Below are 22482 nucleotides of genomic sequence, written 5' to 3'. Positions count from 1 at the left end.
CCTCTGGTGCAAATTACTGACCTCTGTCATCATTTTAAGTGGGGGAACTTGCACAATCGGTGGCTGACTAAATACTTTTTTGCCCCACTGTATCAGTTTATGAAATGTTTTTGTGTTTGGTGTCCACCAAAACAAGCAATGGAGAAAAAAAAGATGTTTACTTTTACCACCGAGCATTAAATGTGAATACTAAGGGAAAAAAGTATGAGAAACGGCACTTTACTTTCCCAGGCTTTGGGGAGCCAACAATTTGATCCTATCTCAGCTGCATAATCTGCAGATTTAAGCCTTGTATGAGAAGGAGAGAAGACCCAGAACGCTTCCCTGTGGTGCTCCTTTTTCTTGAAAAATGGGAAAGCAGAGGATTGAGTTCTTAGCCACTAGCTGGTCACTCTGTGGTCTGCTGATTAAGAGTCCAAACCAGTCTACACTCTTGTGTTTTTAGGGCCAAATTATAGAGGCTGCTTTGCTCATAAAACTGTGATAATGCTGAAGTATTCTTACACACTGATATTACGTCACAATAGTTCAGACCTTTAGCAGTTCACAGCTTCACTTCACTGAGGATGAGTTGCGAATTAAATGGAAAAACCTTGGGCCAGCAGGTCAGGGGGCAGAGGCATCAATAGAGAGTTTTTGATTATTTCCAGCCAGCCCAATGTTTACTGCACCTCATTCCTCTGCTCCCCACACTTCTCCTTACTAATGAGGGCAACATACCAAAAAAAATAGCATTAAAGAAGAAGGTGAAGGAAAAACTGCAGTAATTGAGCTGCAGGTTACACAATACAGAAAGAAATTTTATATCACAAACCAGTTGAACACTTTCAGTGCTCTTCAATGTCATTATTGGAATTGTGAGTTGAGATTTGAAGCCGTCCTGAGCTTAAAGCACAAAGAAACTTTATGCTGTTTTCACTCAATTTTCCATCTGCTGTGCAGCTCTAACTCCAGGTAAAGATGTTTAAGACCAGTGCTGCTGCAGTTGATCAGCACATGTCCAGGAACACCATCTGCTTCAGCAGCTTTATTTGTGTTCAGCCACCATAAGGTTTTCTTTTGTCTTTGTGGGAGTTTATTAGAAGTGATTGTTCTTTTTTTGTCTGGTGTAAATTCAGTGATGGAGGCTTTTTTTTTCTTCAGCAGAGATGTTTTGTTGGGTTTTTTCTCGCTATATATATTAAAGTGAGGCTTTCTTTACGGCTTATTAAAGACTGTTGCTTTTATGGTTAGACTCATTATTAGATATGCAGCACCAAATGAAATGCTTTTCTCACTTGTAAGTGTGAAGCCTCGCACAGACTCGTGTGTAGACAAATCCCAGTCAGCTCAAAAAGCAAATGGAGTTCAGAGATACAGCATCTCCCTCAGGCCACACTTCTTTCTTTTTCCCCCTGATCTCATGGTTGGTCTTTGGCTTTGGAGGCAGAGGTTAGAGACACACAAACGGATGATTGATTGTAGGAGGTTCGTATTGTTTTTCCCACTCTGGTTAGAAGCATTCTCATAGTGGCGAATTTCAGCATGTTGTTGCGTTTCTTGTTTACACACGTTAGTACTCTCGACTCTCCCTTTAACACACTTGTGCACAGAAGTAAGACAGTGTTCCCGCACTTTGGTGTTAATCTGCCGAGGCCTCGGGATGTGATTGTTCTCTGTTGTGGAGTTCAACACTAGATTTTTCCGTTGTCTTCTCTGTTTGTTGTTAACTTTCTATTATCCTGCTTTTGTGCAGGATTTTAGCTCAAATTAAAACTCCGCTGCATCCTCCCTGTACCCAGATAGTTTCTGAGGAATGGGTCTTGTAAGACATGCAAAATGCACATTAGCATCATCGTTGTTGGTGAAGACGTGTGAGAGGATAATGAATTTCAGCTCAATTTAAGTATAATCTACTTCATTAGCACTTGGCATGCAGTTTGTGAACTCGAGTGAGTTATGAAGGTCTGATGCTAATATGCAACATCATTTTGGAAAAGACCAACTGTCAGTCAGGCTGTGACATTTTTATGCTTGGAGTTTCCTTTGATGATATTCGAGTTCTTTAAGGATGTCCTCTTGTTCAGTCGTGATTGCTTTTGTAATAAACCAAGTATTTGTAGCCTCGGGTCACATGTCTGAAGCTGGAGAGCTGTTCCTCTGACCTTGGGTTGTTCAATGGATTTTAAGTCAGAATGTGAAAGCACCAAAAATATCCCTCCACGCAATTAAATCACCAGCCTGAACTGTTGATATAAGAATGGATGGATTTCTGCTTTGATGTTGTATATGCCAAATTCTGTTCCTACAATCTGAATGTCACAGAAGAAATTGAGACTTATCTGATCAGGCAGTCTTGTTTTTTCCTCTATCATCCAATTTTGGTAAAACTGTGCCAACCATAGCCTCAGTTTTAGCCTCAACTGTCAGGAGACACTTGCATTGAAGGTTCAACGCTCCTCTGCATACTTTAGCTGTAATGAATGGTTATTTTAAGTAAGTGTTGCCTTTTATGCCAGCTCAAAGCAGTCTGGCCATTTCCCTCTGAACTCTGGTATCGACAAAGCATTTCCGTCCAGGTAATTGACTGGATATTTTCTATTTTTGGACCATTCACTGTAAACCATAGAGATGGTTGTTAAAGAGAAAAATCCCAGTGGGTCAGCAGTTTCTGAAATATTCAGACCAGTCTGTCTGGCACCAGCACCCATGTCACGCTCAAAATCACCTTTCTTCCCCACTCTGATGCTGGTTTGAACCTCAGCAGGTCGTCGTAACCATGTGTACATGCCTAAATGTAGTGAGTAGCTGCCATGTGATTGGCTGATTAGCTATTTGGGGTACTGGGTAGTATAATAATTGGTTGGAAAGTTCAGTGACAATGATGTTAAATAACAAGGCAAAGAAACAGAGATAAGAATCACAGACAGTAGCTGCAGACAACAGTTTCTGTTGTTCTTTCAGAGTTAATTTAACTTCACTTAAAAGAAGCTCTTTGTCTTTTCTGACTTGTGTGATGTGCTTTAACATGGGTCTACAAAGACTACCAAGCAGATTCTTGCCAGGAGCTTTTGGTGGCTTAATTAAGCCAAGCCTTCACGAAAAAAAACTACGAAAAAAATCTTCTAAATGTTCCTGTAGCTACACAATAAAGTTAATATTTCATACAAATCCAGACATATATTGGATGCTGTAATTCCAATTTTACCTTCAAGGACTTGTAATAATGTAGCCAGCAACATTTTACTTTAAATGCTCAGTTGATTTCATTCGATGTCCCAATCTGAGCCTGTTAGCAGACTACACCGTGGCGATCAACTTGTTAAAATCACACCTGCTAAAATGAGCTTGTTTTTGGACATTTTTGAGAACACTGGAGCTTCAATAAGCTGCTAGTATAGCGTTTCATTTGTAAGCAGATACGAAAAATTGTAAATTGCATTTCCTATGAGAAAGATAATGGTTCTTGAAAGGTCGACTATCTTTTTTCCCTTTTTGTATCTATGTAAATGTCCCCAATTATTTCTAGTCTAATTTTCATGAGAGTGTGAGTGAGTGACAGCAGTGAAGAGATAATGGAAATTGAGGAGCAGGAGAGAAAAAAACCTCATGAGAGGGAAAGGTTCAGACTACTTTGAATAGAGGGATAGAGAGCCATGAGAGAGATTTCTATAAAGGACCGTTTCAGACCAGCAGTGGATACCCAGGGGAGTGGTCCCACAACATCCAATTTTAATGAGCGGATTTCAAAACTTACAATGAAATGACAAGTTGAGCCACAACCTAGGAGACAGCTGAGCGATGAAAATGTCTGCTTTCCCCTCGTCCCCCAGGGTATGTGGTGTTTTCCACTTCACTGGGTGTCCTGTCCTCACCTCTCTCTACCTCCCTTTCGTTTCCACCTCCTCTCTTCTGCTCTCCGGTGAATTACCTTCATCCATCCTCTTCTCACTCGTCACTTGTCATCATTTCTTACTCGTCTAAGTGAAACGCTTCCAGCGGGTTCAGATTGTTCAGAGTGTGGAGGACTGTTTCTTCTTGTTTGTTTAATGTCCATGTAAAAGAAAAGTATCTAATCAGTATAGCAGTATTCAGTCTTTTAATTGTGGTGTTGTCATGAGACTTAAATCCTCTACATTTCTTATCTATTTTGCTGTCTTTGTTGTGAGCTTTAACAGCTTTTTATTGGAGATGGATCAGATTTTTCCATTTATTTGCCCATCCAAACAAACAAGGTTTTTTCCAGTGTTTTCTTTAATAATCAGGGTAGGGCTGGGCGATATGGCCTAAAATCAATATCACGATAAATTGAGCAGTTAACCTCGATAACGATAAATGGACGATAACCACCCCAAGTGCCAAAAAAACAAACGTTTTTGTTTTGTTTTTCATTTGATGGGCCTGTGGCAGGCATCATAGTTCATCCAGTTATTTTGATAATATTATTCCCCCTAGACCTATTCATTGCAATTATATTATTACCACTTTAAAGGACTGTAAAATGTCACTGAAAATAAATGAAGACAATAGTAGTAAGTAGTAAGATTTATTAACTGAACAAAATAAAAAGTGTAGGATACAATATCATGCTCTCTAAAAAATGTGCATCCCTTGTAAACAAAATAGTTTAATAATAAATATGTTTCACATTGGCTATTCACAAAGTAAACAATGATTGTGCAAATGTAATGCCATCATGGACAAAGGCCTATCTCTGCTAAGGCCTTGAGGTACTATAACTTGTAAACAAATAATGTCACAAACACAAATGTCAATTGAACACAGAAAAAACTATAATAAATACTAAGCACTGCCATGTGACTCGTGAAAACTATAAACTCTTAAACAAAAACATTAAATAGTGCTGTTTGCAAAAAACTTCAATAGAACACTGATAGTTAAAATTAGGCAGGGCTTGAACAGGGCACTTCAAAAAGGGGCAGCAGCAGACTTGGTATCCTGAGCGGTTCAATCAAACTACTGTTGTAGACGTTTACCTGAGTAGTGTTTACTCCAGGTTCTTGCTAAGAAACAGAAACATATTGACCATGTCAGGTTTCAGGCAGGATCTGAGGCATGTCACAATGTTTCCTCCAGAACTGAAAACCCGCTCGGATGGGGAGCTGGTGGCGGGATGCAAAGATACTTTTTTGCAACTTTACTTAGAGTGGGAAAGTTTACTTGATGCTTTCTCCACCAATCTAGTGGATTTTCCTCAAACATTATTCAAACATTAATACTTTCAATTTTGAATATGACGCACAGAATTAAAGTCACTTTAAAACACACCAGATGTCACCACCCAAATATATTAAGATGTACACACTTACCGATTGCCAGGTGCAGCCTGCGCCCAAAACATTGCACCCGTGTCCATTTATTGAGCTTGACAGCTTTCACAATATTTGGGCCGTTGTCAGTTGTTATAGCAACAAGGTCCTCTTCACTGATGTCCCATGCAGACAGCATCGCTCTCAACCCCTGTCCAACCATGTCCCCCGTGTGATCAGATGGAAAACAGGCCGTCTCGAGCACTCTGGTACGCAGCTCCCATTTGTTGTCGATGTAATGAACTGTGAGACTAATATACGGCTCCATTGTACGGCTGGACCAGAGATCGGATGTGGCTGCAACGTGCTTAACGTATCTCAATTCAGCAGCAACCTTTTCCCTCTCTGTGCTGTACATGCTGGGAATGATAGTTTTTGAAAAATATTTTCGTGATGGGAGTTCGTATCTCTTGTCAGTTATTTTCATGAAGTGTCTGAACCCGTTGCGTTCCACTGTAGCAATAGGAGCCATGTCTTTTGCTATGTGGTAGCCTATAGCATTTGTGATTTCTTGCCATCTTTTTGAAGTTCGCTCATATAGCTGAGTACTAGCAAATGCTTTGGTTATTGACCGCTGCCTGGTGGAGGAAGACGTTTTTGCTGGTCCTCCTACTCTCTTCTCGCTTTGAGCTTTTTTTATGTCTTCGAATTGAATCACATGGTTGTGCTGCAGGTGGCGGAAGAGGTTGGTTGTGTTACCTTGACTTGACGCAACAGTCTTTTTGCAGAGTTTACATTTAACAATATTTTGATCAATATCATCCTTGTTGAATCCAAAATGCTGCCAAACGATTGCTGATGCATTTTTTTTTGTTAACAAGCGTCTCCTCTTCCTCCTCCACCAGCTCTACCTCCGTCGCTGCTGCTTCAACATTTAAATCGTCCTCCATTTGTTCACCCGTGTCTCGTCTTGTTACAGGTAGTAGAGTCATGTGACTCCACCCCGTCAAGTCTGTAACGTAGCACAGCGTCTTAAAGGCACATAAACATCGCCAACCTGCACATGCCTTTTCTTTTCTTTTTTTAAATACCGAATTTACCGACATGGGCAAAATGACGTCGATGAGAGTCATAAATTTCGGTAACGATAAATTTTTGATATATCGCCCAGCCCTAAATCAGGGTATACTTAAAAAAATGACAATTGACAATTGTCCTCTCATGATGATGGGGTGGGGGGTTGTCTGCACTCAGTGTCATGGCAACCAAGCGTACGTTATAAATATCTTCATCCTTAGCCGTGAGTTTGCCCAGATACAATGTGACAAATTAATGTCTCCGTTCCAAACATGCTGCTCATTTCCTTAGAAATCACTTGCCAGAACGAATTAAAGGGCGAGCGTGCACTGTATTAAAATGACCTGTCATTGATTAACCACACAGCCTCCAACATTCATCCTGCCCCCGACTGCAGCCGCCGTCTTGTTTAATGATGTCGGCGTGCACTTTCACACATCGGATAAATATCTCTAGAACATATCTGCCCGTATTTTTCCCCATCTTTCTTTTCCTTGTGTAACTCCCCCTTTTACGGCCTCCTCTCTCCAGCACGGAGCAGACCCCACTAAGAAGAACAGGGACGGCAACACCCCTCTGGACCTGGTGAAGGACGGGGACACGGACATCCAGGACCTGCTCAGAGGAGACGCGGCGCTGCTGGACGCTGCTAAGAAAGGCTGCCTGGCTAGGGTTCAAAAGTTATGCAGCCCCGACAACATTAACTGTCGGGACACGCAGGGACGCAACTCGACTCCGCTGCACCTTGCAGGTAAAAAAGCCGCCCAGCCCACACACTTTTTTTTTTTTAAAAACCTTTTTATCTATAATTACGTCTTAATTTTATCGGTAGAGCGAAACACCACATTTTGATAGCACAACTAGCTCGAGCAGTTGACCTACAATGACCTCGTATTACATTACTCGCATAATACGGTTTTTAAAGTCTTGATAGCACAGACAGCGTTTGTCCCCTTAAAGGCAGACAAACTATTATGTATATATTCAAGGTGTGCAATCATTGTGACATCAGTTTCAGAGATAACAGCTGATACACCATCCTGCTAAAGCCCCTCATGGGGATAAACACACACACACAAATGCCTAATGAGATTCACGCTGATCTAATCATCCATAAATTTACATTAAAATTTCACCTTTTAGTACAAACCATGTCCTGAATTATGAAAACACATTATAGATGCAAACTCAAGGCTGAAAATGAGCATTTAGTTTTGTTTAACTCTTTTACATTATGGGTCATACTTTAGAGGTTGCTTTTATCCTGCTTTTGTTCAATTTGGTGCCCTAAAATGTGCATAATTGTGTCAGGAAAGTTTAAAGACCAAAAACTGCTTCCTGTTTCTCCTTTCTATTATGGATTTTTTGTGTCCTAATATATATATAAACACACTTCTTGCTGCGTGATGATGCAGTATATTTAAATAGGAGGTTTTGCTGCATGACTGGCACTTCAGAAGTTAAGAAACTGCTGGAAAACACTTTAAAGGTCTGAATAAATCTGACCACTTAGACACACGCCCACGCACCCTCTGTGTTGATGTACTTTCTTGTAAAAGGAAAAGATGATTATATGTGCCGTCCCGCTGCCGTGAACGTAGGCTGACATTCACTCTGTCTTTATCATTATTTTGTCTTCTCTCATTAGCTGACTGCGTTTTTATATCTTCCTCACTCATCTTTCTTTCTGTCCTGCTGCGTGGAATCGTCGCCTGTGGCGCTCTCTAGCCGGCTATAACAACTTGGAGGTAGCCGAGTATCTGCTGGAGCATGGAGCCGATGTGAATGCGCAGGACAAAGGAGGGCTGATACCGTTACACAATGCCGCTTCATATGGGGTAAGACACAAACATGACGCTTGCCTTTTTTGCTACCTGTTCATAGTTTCTTTAAAAAGTCTTTTATCTCCTTTAACATTCACTCACTTAAATACTTGAGGCCAGCTGTATATTTATAGTGCATTTGTTTATTTTTTTTATTTATTGTATTCGACTTTTAGAGTAGCAAGACTTACTTCATACTTGAAGCGCAAAACTGATGGAAATGAATCAAGTTAATTTTTGCATAAAAGTGATTGAAAATCTTTATCGTAAACCTTTTTTAGAATTCGTTCATGGATAAAGGTGTAAATGCATGATGAACATAGATTGATAGATAACCACACTTGGGTATTTTAATCAATAAAACAGCTCAGTTGCTTATAATCTTTCTATATGCTTCCCTTCACTATATTGTTTTACATACACTAAATTTAAAATACACTATTATTACAATACTTCACTTACTATATGATTTTATTGTGATTTTTAACATTTTGCAATATGCTCAGTATTGCATATATTGCAGTTTATCACCTTTTTTCAACTGCACATTAAGTCAAAATCATCTCAAGAGGTTGTTGTAAAGTTTGACAAGTATGCATATTTTGGATGTTTAGAAAATGTGTAGCACACAGTGTGTGATATTTAACTGTGACGCTGGATCGTACTTACCTAAACAGCAATAATAATGACTCTCATCTTTAGCATGGGGGGGATATTCGACTGTTGAAGGTTTACATTTGTGCTTTTTCCCTTCATCTTTGGTGGCACAGCGCTCGTAGCTTGTCAGCAGTCTTCTGCTAAAAGAGTCATGAAACACGTGTTTGCATGAAAGCTTGATGAGCTCTGCATTTTGGAAACGCACACACAAACAGTTATACACACTCAAGCATCCCTGACTGTTACTGCAAAACAAGCTACATTCTGTTTGACACCAAGACACGAGCCGTAGACAGACGACGAGGGAATGAGGGAGACGAGCGGGAAAAGCAGGAGAGGAAGGACCGGAAGGAAAAGAAAAATCATGACAGATTTAATAATTCACACGTTTTCTGTTTCACACAATCCTGCAATCCGTTTTTACATGTTTTTTCCCCTGATCTTAATTTTGTAGCACTCATTCAGCAACACTTCACACATTTGCTCTTGTTAAATGCTTTTATTCGTGCTGCCCTCGCCTCCCCCAGACACCTCCTCACTCATCTGCTCTCATTTTCTACTGTTTTAATTCCTCTCCTCCGCTTTCCTGTTTCTTCTTCTTTATGTCTCCCCGCTACTTCCTCTCCTCTGTCCAGCACGTGGACATAGCTGCTCTGCTGATCAAGTACAACACGTGTGTCAATGCAACCGACAAGTGGGCATTTACTCCCCTGCACGAAGCGGCCCAGAAAGGGAGGACTCAGCTCTGCGCGCTGTTGCTCGCCCATGGAGCCGATCCCACTATGAAGAACCAGGAGGGGCAGACGCCGCTGGACTTGGCTACGGTATGAAAGGATTTCTTGTGGGACTTTTTTTGGGATCTGTCCTAATTTCTTCCCATAACAGTCTTCATACTTATGAGTCAGCACATCGACTTAAATAGACGTTCAGATGGTTATGGTTAACTATTCAGAGAGTTGAGCGCCATAAGGAGAGTTTGCAGAAGTTTAGATGGTGGAACAGACAGCTTTCTAACTCCTCACACCCTAATGAGGTTTCCTAATGAGCTTCCTTACGCGTTTCCTTGTTTGACTGTAGGTACCAAAGTTTGAGAGCCTCCTTTGGAAAACAGCACATCACTGCTGCTGACATCTACAGGCTTGTAACTCTGCTAGAGATAAGAGGAAACAGAGGCATTTGCTGCTCTTCTCACACTATGCATTCAGTTTATTTATTGACCATTGGATGAAGTCATTAATGGATATAGCAGTCCCAGGAAAAGCCTGGAAAATTTGGCTTGCTCTCATGAAGCTTCGTGACAGTTTGATCCTGTAATGAAAACGTCACACGTGCCATTTTCTAGTTTAGTCCAGATTAGCTTTGGGATAACTTCACAAAGCGTGGCCTCTGACCATGATTGAGTTAAGCTTCTTAGTCATTACAAGGCATTACACAAAAAAATACAAACACAAGTGCCCTTACAACAAGAAAGTGCATATTTCAGTCAGAAGAAAAGAAAAGACAGTGTCTTATACTCAAAAATAAAGTGATAGATTTACCAAAAAATCCAGAAAAAGTGTAGCACTACAGTGATTTGCTGCAAAAACACAACCTGGTGTGATCTGTAGATAGTGTGTTCCAAAAATACAAACAAACATACAAAACTAATTCAGAGGTGTCTACATGTTGTGTCTTTGTTGCAGGCTGATGACATCAGAGCACTTTTGATTGATGCCATGCCGCCAGACGCCCTGCCAAGTTGTTTAAAACCACAGGCCACTGTGGTGAGTGTCTGCACACAGTATAGGCACAGATGCTGTCTCTGTGTTGAATCAGATGAAGTGTTAATAGCAGAATTCATATCAGTTTTTAATCTTAAGCTCAATGTGAAGAAAAACGTGCTTTGATTTAAACCTAAACGAAACACCGAACGGACCAGATGTGTGAACATTTTTACGTTTCCATATTTAAACAGACGTATCACTGACAGAAGTCTTCATTCGAGAGCTGCGTATGAATTTATGTTGTCACATAATTACCAAAATGTGCAAAATCTAGGTTCTGTTTGCAAATCAGTTAACCAAACATTAATTACCAAACCCAGACAAGGTCCGTGCACAGCGTTTAAATAGAAGCTGATTAACTAAAAAAGTGAGCAACGTGAAGGGCGATCAGAGAGGGCATCCTCTGCCAATTTCAGTTGCTCTGGATCTGCATCAAAATTTAATGAGTTCTTCTTGTGCCCATTGCTCCACCCCACGAACGAGTGTTATGACAGAAAAGCAAGTTTCACCTCAGCTGTCATGGCAGAGGAACAGGGAAGGGTATCGTCTCTGCCCAACCCGCTCTCTGAAACCCTTTTTCTTAAATCGGTTTTTTTAGTTTGTAGATGAGCCTTTTTTTCCTCTGCTAATTACGCCACTGCAAAACATGTTGCATATATAAATACTGATTTAAAAAAGATACAATTTTATTCTTTTATCCACTTTTTCATACTGTGCAGGAGCCCTAAAGAGATAAAAGTAACTGACATGTTACTCAAGGTGACCCAAAGTGCATTAGAGACAGGCACATTCACAATCCAGGTCTCCAAAAGTCCGGTTTCATAACACATGAAAAACTGAAAAGTGTGTTTTGTTGCCTTGAGTAATTATAGTGGAAGGTAAAAAGCACAGTGATTAAGTGTTCATTAAAATGTGGTCATTAAGAAGCTGTCTCGTATGTAAGCTGTCTTTATAGGTTAAAAGTATTGGTATCTGTATTGGAAAAAGCAATATATTTCCTTGGTATCAGATCAATACCAAAATTTGTAGTGTCTCACAGCACTAAACTGAAGGCTTTCTTTATATTAGCTGGCTCAAGAAACCCTAAAGCCCCAGTCAGAGATGGCGGGTATCACAATGATGGTTATCGACTTTCTCTGTTAGGCCCACTTTTTGTTTCAGGCTCTGTACTCGCTCATGTAGAAAAGGGATGTTTCACACATTATGTGACAATCCTCGTGCATAAAATAATTCCTTTGAGTACTGCCTGCTCTGATCAGAGACGTTATGAAATAATGATTAAATGGTGATTAAAAAACATAAAACTATAACAATAAATAAGAGAAGAGATCCATGGTGAAGAGTACTAAAATGTTAAACAAGCATTTTGGTTCCAGTTATTTATTTTTATATCAAAGTGTGTTCCCAATGCAGCTTTTTCCCCCCTTTATAGCTGTTATATTTACAGGACAGTTAAAGCTGTCCGTACTGTCCCACAGCCAAACAAAGGAGATTTAAAAACCAGTTTATTTTTCATCATCAAAGTGAAATTATTCTTACTGACTGAACAGGTGTTCGTGTGTGTGTGTGTGTGTGTGTGTGTGTGTGTGTGTGTGTGTGTGTGTGTGTGTAACTGCTATTCCAGAGGTGTAAAAGAGACTTAGCAGCTTGATTCTTTACTTAGGATCAATTATAAAAATATATGTGTTATGCATCACATGCACATTCCACTCACAATGCAACTAACAGTTTGCTCGGCTGTAACTTCATGATATAAATAAAAGAATTGGTGAAAATGAGGCACTTCGAGCTGAATTTAAAGTGACACATGCAACATAAGCTGCTCCCAGACAGATTGTGGGTCTAAGTTACCATGGTGATTTAAAAAAGAGCCACAAAAAAATTGACATGTCTCGCTAACGTTTCACACTACACCGCTCTGATGAATGAATGGTCCCACAGTTAGTTTGATTACGATGCACCATAACTGCAAGCCCCTGTGAAATCCTACATCATAACCTTGCGTGCATCTCCCGTGAAATGTAACTACACATCAAGACAATCAACATCCATCGTCGCTTCAAGTGGCTGAATGTCACTGATTTTCTTTGGTTGCCATGTCGCTAGCTTTTTCAATTCACCTCAAGAGCTGAAAGCTCAAACACTCAGAATTGGTGACTAAAGAAAAATTTCTATAAAGTCTTACTAAGTCAAAGCAAACCTTCTCCTTCTTACTTTTAGGTAAGTGCCAATGTGGTGAGCACAGGAGCGACAGGGGGTGTGGTCATCTCTCCGTCTCCGTCCCCTTCGTGCCTGTCGGCGGCCAGCAGCATAGACAACCTGGCCGCTCCTCTGAGTGACATCACGGTGGCCGGGGCCACCGGTCCCGCAGATGGAGCGACTGGCTCCGACAGGAAAGAAGGAGAAGGTGGGTGAACGCACAGGAGCGCCCGTTGTACCACGAGTCAAAACTTGTGAAAACCCTGCTGACATCACTTTGTCTCTGCAGCTCTACTTGACATGACCATCAACCAGTTCTTAAAGAGCCTGGGGCTGGAACACCTCCGAGACATCTTTCAGCGGGAACAGGTACACAAACAGCATTTCGGATGTGTCAGACTTTTAAAGCGTGAAATAGGAGGAAAAAGAAGGAGGAAGAGAGGCTGCCGTGAATCCAATCCTGTTTCTAAGCAAAACAACTTCATTGGTCTCCCTCTTTTTGTTGTTGTTACTTGTTGTGTGTGGATCTAAGGATGGCAGGATCTGTCTGCATCCTGTGGTCCACCACTGTTATCCTGACTGTAGTATCACAATTGACATAAAACTTGATGCACACATTTTATGTAGCTGTGGACCAAGGGTGGCCACATGCAGCACCACTTTGATCTTATGTGAGCCGAACAAGTGAAACTCCCCTTTCTGTCAGTCTTGATATAAGAAAAAGAGGCCAAATTTCAACAGTATGTCTCACTTTTATCATGACAAAGAAATCCCCTGTAGTAAATGAAAGAAATCTCTCAGGATTTATTTTTGGGCTTATGCTGTAAGAACTAAATGTGTAAAATAATCTATCATTTAATTACTTTAGTGGAGTATGAATGGTCACAGTTGAGGTCTTTATCAGTAGGAAAAGCTGTAAAAAGTTAAAAGTCCAAAATGTCCTCCTTCACATTTTCCAAAGCTATCCAAGGGGCCAGATTGGAGTCTTTGGCTACGTCCACACTAGCCCGGATGAATTTGAAAACGGCGTTTTCAGTCGTTTTCACAGAGTTGTGCGTTCACATTGAAACGGCCGAAAACGCTTACGTTCCAGTGCTGCGCACGCGTGAAACGCAAGACGATTCGGCCTGCCGATTTTCTGTCTGCCGTTTATTTACTTTCCGGCTCTTTGAAACGTTGCAGCAAAATGTTGAGGAAAAGCATCGAGTTAACAATGAGGTGGAGTTGTTGCTGCGAGTAACACAAAAGTACAAAGTTGCAAAAGCGAGTGAGAATTAAAGAATTTGAAGAAAAGCGATCTGGAGCATGTACAAACTGATATTAATCTTTAATAGGGCTGTCAAAATTAAGCGCAAACAAAACAACTGCTGTGTAATGCCCTCCGCTATCTTAGTTTAATTGGTCACATGACTGCATCACATGACTAAAATGTGTCAAAAGGCTCCGGGTTCACTGTCCACACTGCAATGCGAAAACAGCGTTTTCAAAACGTCAGTGTGGACAGAGGCCAAAACGGAGAGACAAAGATGCGTTTCCAAACGAAAACGTGTTAGTGTGGACATGGCCTTTGCCAGGCCGATCTTGGCTCCCGGGCCTTATGTTTGACACCGCTGCTGTAGACGTAATGAGCTGTGATTTTGTTTTTTTCTTTTCTTTTCTTTTAAGTAGCTCATTCAGAATTTTAATTTGTCTGGTAATTTTGTCGTCTCTAATTGTTTGATTTATGGTTGCGTATCTTGCAGACCTTCCCATCAGCATTGCGTTTTATTAGCAAGTCAATTAGCAAACACCACAAACATCTGCTTAGCACGCCGGCTTTAGCATTCAGCTCAGAGCATTACCAAATTTGCACATCTTGGTGCTGAAAACTGTGGAAAACGGGCAGATGTATAGAGAGTAAAGAACACAAAGGGAGGCGGAGATCTCCACAGAAGACAGAGAAGAAGGTAAATCAAGACAAAGGGGAGGAAAGAGAGAAAGGTGCTTGAATGGATGAAGATAAAAGAAAAGAGAAGCAGAGACAGAACAGTGAAGGAGATGAAAGAGGTCACAGAACGAGGAGAAAACAGACAGTGAAATAAAGTAACACTGAAAGGTGACAGCTGGTAAAAGGCAGGGTGGAAGCATTGTGGGAGATTCTGTGTGCAGTTAAATTTATTCTTGCCCCCCTCCGCTCCTAAAGGGAAACAAGCCTTCATTAATATTCAAACTGAGAGTGATGCAGAGTGATGGGGTAAGAGTCAGCTGTGTCTACGTTTCTACTTCAGAATGACATGAACAAGAACTCAGAGGTGTGACAAAGAAACAAACATTGCTTCAGCTGACCTGTCACTCGTTATAGACGCCTTTAATTTAGCTGCAGACTTTGCACTTTGCTGCCGTTCAGTGTTCTTGATGAATCGCAGAGTAATGGTTTGAACTTTGCACTCTTTGAAGCTTCTTCCTTGTCAAGCCTCACTGTTAACTAGCTTGATGTAAAGGAAGACGTTCAGAGGAGGTTTGCCCAGGGCCTTAATAATGTCTGAGGTCAGCGCCTTAAAGAAGAAAAATAGATGTGAAGTTCTCACGCGAAAAGCAGTTTGAATTCTAGTGTTTTTCAAACAGTTTTGTTTAATTTAACCAGTTTTTGGTCCTTTCTTCAAATTGTTTTATTCTGTTAGGGAGATCCGCAAAAGTCAAACGCTATAGTTTACCCCTCCGCGGTGTGACAGGTTTCTGCTTATTTCTCCGCGGAGCACGTCGCAGTAAACTCCCAGCAGACTACTCAAGCTGTGATGATTTACACCTGTATCAGTGATCAAGGCAGCGCGGAGGGAAAGTTATCTCTGCCTCAAGGATGAATCTCATTTCTGCTCACCCTGAACAAATTCAGGAGAGCGGCGATGACTTCGCCGTCGTCAATTTGCATATCAGCTGGCTTGATTACTGCCATCCATTCATTGACCTTTTCTTTGTGCGGCTGCTGTTTTTCATGAATATTTGTCAGACCTATTTTCTCCGCGGTACATCTTAGATCACTGAACTCATCACTCTTTACAGCGGACAGTTCAGATTATCAGCTTGTAGCATGACCTGCTGCCACTATCGGCACATGACTTACTGTTAAATACATTAAGGCATTGTTAAATCAATTTTTTATGACTGTATAACTAGAGGCAATGGGAAAAATAACAAGTGCACTCTTTTTTCTTCTGGTTTTTTTGCCATCTCTGGGCAGATTTCACTGGATGTGCTGGCAGACATGGGTCACGAAGAGCTGAAGGAGATCGGCATCAACGCCTACGGTCACAGACACAAACTCATCAAGGGCATCGAGAGACTGCTGGGAGGCCAGCAAGGTCAGTATACTAGAAGAGAACAGCGCACTGAGTGTAACTGAGTGGAAAAGCAGTCAAAGGAAGGGGGGGGTTAATAAAACTTGCCAATAAATATTTAAAACAATCAGTTAGACGTATTTCACAATCAATAACATTATATTCTACTAATGTTCAGATATGTTATCCAGGAAATGTGACTCATTTTATATCTACATGTCAAACACTTGGATTAGATACAAGTAGTTTGTGCCTTGCTGTCTTACACTAATGAAGGCTTCTCCTATCACAGAGGTTGGCAGTGATTCGTGATACCTGCTCAAGAGTGTTTTTGACTTGACAAGATGTTGTGAAGTAGTTTTTCCTAACCATGAAAGTAACTCTGATCATCCACTTTAGTTATCATTTCCAAAACTCTTTGCTATCTCAACTGATAGGTTGAAAAAACAAATGTAAACCTAATGATGGGCTCTTCACTTGCATCAGCACCTCTTTGGACTTCATCAATTTCCTGGAATCAACACTTGGAATCAACTCAGGATTTTTTATTTGATTAATATGTCATTAACTAACATGAAGCCATGAAACTGATTGTCAGTCAAGTCGAGTCTGTGTGTGTAAAAATGACTGTCGTTCCTGAACAATATAATTTGTATAGTTTTCCTTTACCTTTTTAATTCATATTTAGTTGAATTAAACATCTTGATCTCTCTTGCAAATATTTGCTCATAGGTGCAAACCCATACCTGACGTTCCACTGCTCCAGCCAGGGCACCATGTTGATCGACCTGCAACCGGATGACAAGGAATTCCAGTCTGTGGAGGAGGAGGTACGCAAACGCCCCTTTAAGCACATGTAACCTACACACGACACTGACCACATTTAAATTCATAGCACCTTTTTTTTTTATCTTACCACCTGCATGAATTTCTTTCAGTGTGAAACAACATTTATTCATTTGCTTGAACAGTAATTTCAACCATGTGCCTAAAGACACATCACGCGGTGTCACAGCAGCCAGCTGAACGAGAGGTTTCATATCTGTGGAGCTGCTCCACTGCCTGCATTGCTCTCGTAATTGAGAAGCCGCGATTGAACGAGACAGCCGATATCAGTGTGAATGAGCTGAAATTAATGAGAACAGTCACATGTTAAAAGAAATTTAACAGGTAATTTCATCTGTAATTCTTCTTCGACAACTTGACAAATGACAGTCATGGAGTCTGGACTGATTTGTTTTTTTTAAATACCAGAAGGAAAGCAGATGAAATATTTTTACCTACAATTATTTTGCACACATTATTTTTGCTGTGTTATGCCACATTTCCCCACAGGCACTGTGAAGGCATCTACTCTTGATTGAATGAGCTGCTGCTTTCCTCTCACACTTTATAGTTATTTTAACTTTTCACATCGAGTTAACAATGAGGTGGAGTTGTTGCTGCGAGTAACACAAAAGTACAAAGTTGCAAAAGCGAGTGAGAATTAAAGAATTGAATTGAAGAAAAGCGATCTGAAGCATGTACAAACTGATATTAATCTTTAATAGGGCTGTCAAAATTGAGAGCAAACAAAACAACTGCTGTGTAATGCCCTCCGCTACCTTAGGTTAATTGGTCACATGACTGCATCACATGACTAAAATGTGTCATCGTTTTCGAAAAGGCTCCGGGTTCACTGTCCACACTGCAATGCGAAAACAGCGTTTTCAAATGTATCCATGTGAAAAGTGTCACTCCCATCTGATGTGGACAATCGAAGATTGCAGCGGTCCCAGATCAGCTGTACACACTGGAATACTCTCCCATGTTGCTTGTCTGTGTTTATTCTGCTATGGTGTGTTGATATCTGTGCATTCCTGTATTATCCTTTTGTGTTACACATTTCAATGTTTTTTTTCCTTGCTACCTGGCCTGACCTGTCTCCCCAATGTGATGTTTGTGTATTGTATGTACGGTCGGCAAGGTCTGTCATCTCTGTGGGCAACTGCAACTGACAAATAAAGGCCATCTCATCTCATCTTATCTCATTTTAGAAATCTGAGGGAAAAAAAGTTTAGTGTTTATGATGATTCATTGTTGTTATGTTTGATGATTTCCTCCTCAGCTACAGAGCACGATCAGAGAGCACCGCGACGGAGGCAACGCAGGCGGGGTCTTCAGCCGCTACAACATCATTAAAGTATGACCTAAAAAACACATCACACTGTACAAATACAGAAATAAGTGATTTTTATTTTCTTCCCTCCTTTAAAGCAAAAAAAGAAAAAGCAATCTGGACATAAATTAAGCATTTTATGTGTGCTGTTTCCCTCCTCTCTTTCCTCTGACTGCAGATTCAGAAGGTTGTGAATAAGAAGCTGCGGGAAAGATACACACACAGACAAAAGGAAATTGCAGATGAGAATCACAACCACCACAACGAGCGCATGCTCTTTCACGGTAAATAAACACTGTGCATGTGGTAAAATATGAAAGCATGCTGAGCTTCTTTAAATATAGTCCTGCTGATTTACTTTTTTATGCTGAAATGCTCTGACAAACATTTGCACTCCTGTAATGAATATTTGTGAAATACATTTGACTCATGTACCAAACATCTGAAAAGGAATTAACTCTTCCAACAAACACAGCTAAGCACACGAATCCAAAATTGGATTATTTCAGTAGAGGACAGTTAGTTAAACTTAGTATTACTCTTGCTGTGCATCATCAAGTGGACTAGAAAAAAACCCCAATTCATCCCCAAAAAGGGGAGTAGTTTTGAATTTTACTCTAGTTAACGGTGTTGTCAGCGCCCTGCGGGGTGGGCAGGGTGTGTGGACACCCAACTTTTTGAATGCGATACCATACATGTACCTACTGGGAGGCTGAGACAGCTACCAGTATTTTTTTTTCCTTTTATTAATGTTTTTGGAACTTTTGGTATCATGAGATGGTACCTGCATCCCTTTCAACTTGCATAGATAGTCCAGCCAATACATGCCATCACAAAATGGTCTGCTGTGTCTTCCAGCACAAGTCTCAGGAGTGTGTTGGAGATACCAAGAGACAGGTTTTAACACAAGGAGAGCTGCAGGACTACTGTCTGCTCTTTTGATCGATGAGAAACAGAAGAAGCACCACTAGAGCCCCACAGAATGACCTCCAGATGGCCACCCATAAGCATATTTATCACATTATCTGTCAGAAACTGACTTCATGAGCAGGGCCCAACATCCTTTATTGGAAGGGGTAATCACAGCTCAGTGCAGCTCAGTTGTCATTAGTTGTCATAGTCTGGCTGTGCTGGACTCTGAGCACATGTCCCAGTAAAGGATGTCGGGTCCTCATGCTGTGCTCATGGCATTCTGATGTTATGGGGGTCAGAAACACACACGGGTGGACATCTTGTTGTAGGGCTCTGGCAGCGCTCCTCCCTTTCCTCCTCACATAGTATTGGACCGTGAAAGTGCTTATTATTGATTGTGTGATAACTCTGCTGCAGTCTGACACATCCACGTCGGCGCTGCGGCATCGACTACAAACATTACACCAGATCCATTTAACCTGCAGCGTTTAACTGTCATACAGCATTTTGGAGAATAGGAGCACGCATACCATTCAGTTTTGGATGATTTCTACAGACACTGAGGCTAACATGGTGGCAGGTTTAACCACGAGGTTAAAATTTAGACAGCATAAAAAAGGTCCATAGGTTCAACTCTACATGAGTTCCTGCAAAGACTTAAAAGAACTGCACCGCTCAAAGGTATCCGACAGCTCCTGATATCTACTTTAAAAATCAGTACATGAGCTGATGTGGTGAATCAGTCGATGCACCTTAAATATCTGTGACAGCTTTGGCTGTCAGCATGCCGTCCTCTAAAGCTCAAAAAGATGAATTAACCGGAGTATGTGAAATGCATAAATTCTGTTTCCTTACATGGAGGGAAAGTAAGGAAGCGCCGCACTCTGCACTTCCTCCATCCTCTCCTAGTTTCATAGTTCTCTTGAGGACTAAGGTGCTTTGTAATTAACTGTAATATTATCTTTCTTTTTAACTGCCGTAGAGTGCAATCCTCCCAGTTTCTTAGCTCAGTTTCCAGTACGCTACCTTTTCTGGCATCTTCAGAGTCTGCTGTGATCTTTTATGTATTACTCTTGTATCTGAAGACATTTCTGATGCAGGCATCACTGTCAGGACAGACATGCTCACAGTGGAGGCAGCTGAGTATTTTGTGTCATTTCTCACTTTTCGGGCCTTCCAGGTTCTCCCTTCATCAACGCAATTATCCATAAGGGCTTTGATGAGCGTCATGCATACATCGGAGGCATGTTTGGCGCTGGCATCTATTTTGCCGAGAACTCCTCCAAGAGCAATCAGTACGTGTATGGGATCGGCGGAGGAACAGGTTGTCCAACCCACAAAGACCGCTCCTGCTACATATGTCACAGGTGGGTGCTCACATCGGCCTGAGCAGCTTTAGCGAGATCTTTTTCGTTTCTTAAAATATTCTTGAAATAAAAATTGCCTTACCGAAAGATCAAATAAACTGATTTTATCGATTCCATGGTGTGCGTCTGTGTGTTTGTGTTTGCAGACAGATGCTGTTCTGTCGGGTGACACTCGGTAAATCATTCCTTCAGTTTAGTGCAATGAAAATGGCCCACGCCCCTCCTGGTCACCACTCCGTAATAGGACGACCCAGTGTCAATGGTCTGGCGTATGCAGAGTATGTCATCTACAGAGGGGAGCAGGTTGGTACACACAGAAAAACATTTTTGCCTTCTAAATTTCAAGGTACTTGGAAGTTTGAGTTACTAAGTCCAACTTTTGAAATTTGGACATAATAGCTCATGCAAAAACTGTATGTATTTATTCATGTTTTTTCAGCGGCGGAAACAAGCTTTTAGTGAGTAGTGGCAAGTCTTTGCAGACATTTGGCATCTTCCATGCAAACTGTTTGCACAGTTGTGACCAAAGTAATCGTAAGGACCTTGTCGATGCAGCACCACAGCCAATTTCACCCAGTAATGGCAAGCAACCCGAACTACTCACTCACCAGCCTTTCTGGGAATACACATTATTACTGTCATTCCCAGTGGGAACACTGACCAGTCTCTAGCACGGATGTCACAATACCAGGAATTTACTAATTGGTACCAGTACCAGTAGAATTACATGATTCTTGATACCAAACCTATAAGGGCAGCAGCACCAGTTGCCATCTTCTTATTCTGCATATAGCCACTTGTAGCCGTATGCTGCCCCCTACAGTTGTACCTCAGTACATACACTGCCTGGTACCCATGGTACCAAGTAAGAACTGTCATGTTTTCAGAATTGTGGTATGAAATGGTGACCATGTGACTGGGGCTTTAGCAACCAATCATAAGCACTCAGAGAATTATAATTTCTTTCCTAGCGAATGGAGGTTGCCAGGCAGTCGCCAGCTGGTCTCTAGGCCCGTGTGACTGGGTGTTTAAATCCTCAAAAGGACCAACACTGTAAATTCCAAAAATCCTCAGCATACACACATTTGAAATACTTACCCAGCCTTTAAAAGATCATACTTAATTTACTTTGTCTTTCTTGTAGTAACCCACGTTTTTTTTCCTTGCACTGAAATCATAACAGTTTGTTTGACTTTCATGTATTTTGTGTCCTCAGGCTTACCCAGAGTACTTGATCACCTACCAGATTGTGAAGCCAGAGAGTCTGGCCACGCCTGCTGCCACTGCTGAGCAAAAGTCCTAAAGGCTGGGTGCCAAGTTAGCCAGACTGTAGTGGACAAATCTCTAAGAGGACCAGAACTGAACAGTAAGGAGTTTCAAACCTCAGACCTTCAAAGTCTCTGGAGCTGGGGGTGGGTGACACGAAGCATCGGCTGGCCAGGAGTCAGATGACCCTCAAACGCGGAAATAAGGAGGAAGAAGAGACGGTGTCTTTCAGTTTTTTGGGGTTGTAATACAGGTTCAGTCCAAAAGGAGCAGACAGTAATAATTAATCATTTGAGGAGAAAATGGAAACTGTTTCATCAGTATTAATGGAAGCTGTTTTTGCAGGCGCTGTGGCTTTGATCTCAAAGTGAAAGCAATTACCACAAAAAAAAATATAAAACAAACAAAAAGCTGTTTTGTTTTTTGGCACCTTTGCACTGCTCCTGTATTCTAGCCCCAGGCTTTAATGTGTTTTTTATATTATGTCCTCTTTTTGCTTTGCACACACACCCACAACATCAAAACAATGCTCCAACGCCACCTCCAGATGCATCGAGAGAACGGAAATTCAGCGCGTTTCTGTGTCGTCGCATTTTCACTTCAGGCCGATATAAAGGAGAAGCCACAGGAGGAGAATATGAAATGAGATGAAACGCAGAGAAGCAAGAGAATCGTTGATATCAAAAAGCAAATAAAG

The 22482-nt window shown here is 41.2% G+C and overlaps 1 protein-coding gene across 2 annotated transcripts in view; it reads left to right on the top strand.

The window, feature by feature from the left end:
* Positions 1-22476, top strand: part of LOC102214959 (tankyrase-1-like) — a 119282-nt gene extending 96806 nt beyond the window's left edge. For both annotated transcript variants that reach the window (XM_005729259.1, XM_005729257.1), the window contains 13 exons: positions 6858-7077; positions 8055-8164; positions 9442-9630; positions 10489-10569; positions 12790-12976; positions 13058-13137; positions 15986-16106; positions 16815-16912; positions 18190-18264; positions 18419-18524; positions 20333-20519; positions 20666-20822; positions 21736-22476. In XM_005729259.1, the coding sequence (XP_005729316.1) occupies positions 6858-7077; positions 8055-8164; positions 9442-9630; positions 10489-10569; positions 12790-12976; positions 13058-13137; positions 15986-16106; positions 16815-16912; positions 18190-18264; positions 18419-18524; positions 20333-20519; positions 20666-20822; positions 21736-21822 (1698 nt within the window). In that variant the 3' untranslated portion in view covers positions 21823-22476. The remainder of the gene's footprint in view (positions 1-6857; positions 7078-8054; positions 8165-9441; positions 9631-10488; positions 10570-12789; positions 12977-13057; positions 13138-15985; positions 16107-16814; positions 16913-18189; positions 18265-18418; positions 18525-20332; positions 20520-20665; positions 20823-21735) is intronic.
* The last annotated feature ends 6 nt before the right edge of the window (positions 22477-22482 follow it).

The sequence above is a fragment of the Pundamilia nyererei genome, unplaced genomic scaffold, assembly GCF_000239375.1.
Source record: "Pundamilia nyererei isolate P.nyererei 1_Seehausen unplaced genomic scaffold, PunNye1.0 scaffold00032, whole genome shotgun sequence".
NCBI lineage: Eukaryota > Metazoa > Chordata > Actinopteri > Cichliformes > Cichlidae > Pundamilia > Pundamilia nyererei.
This window is presented reverse-complemented; position numbering and strand designations above follow the sequence as displayed.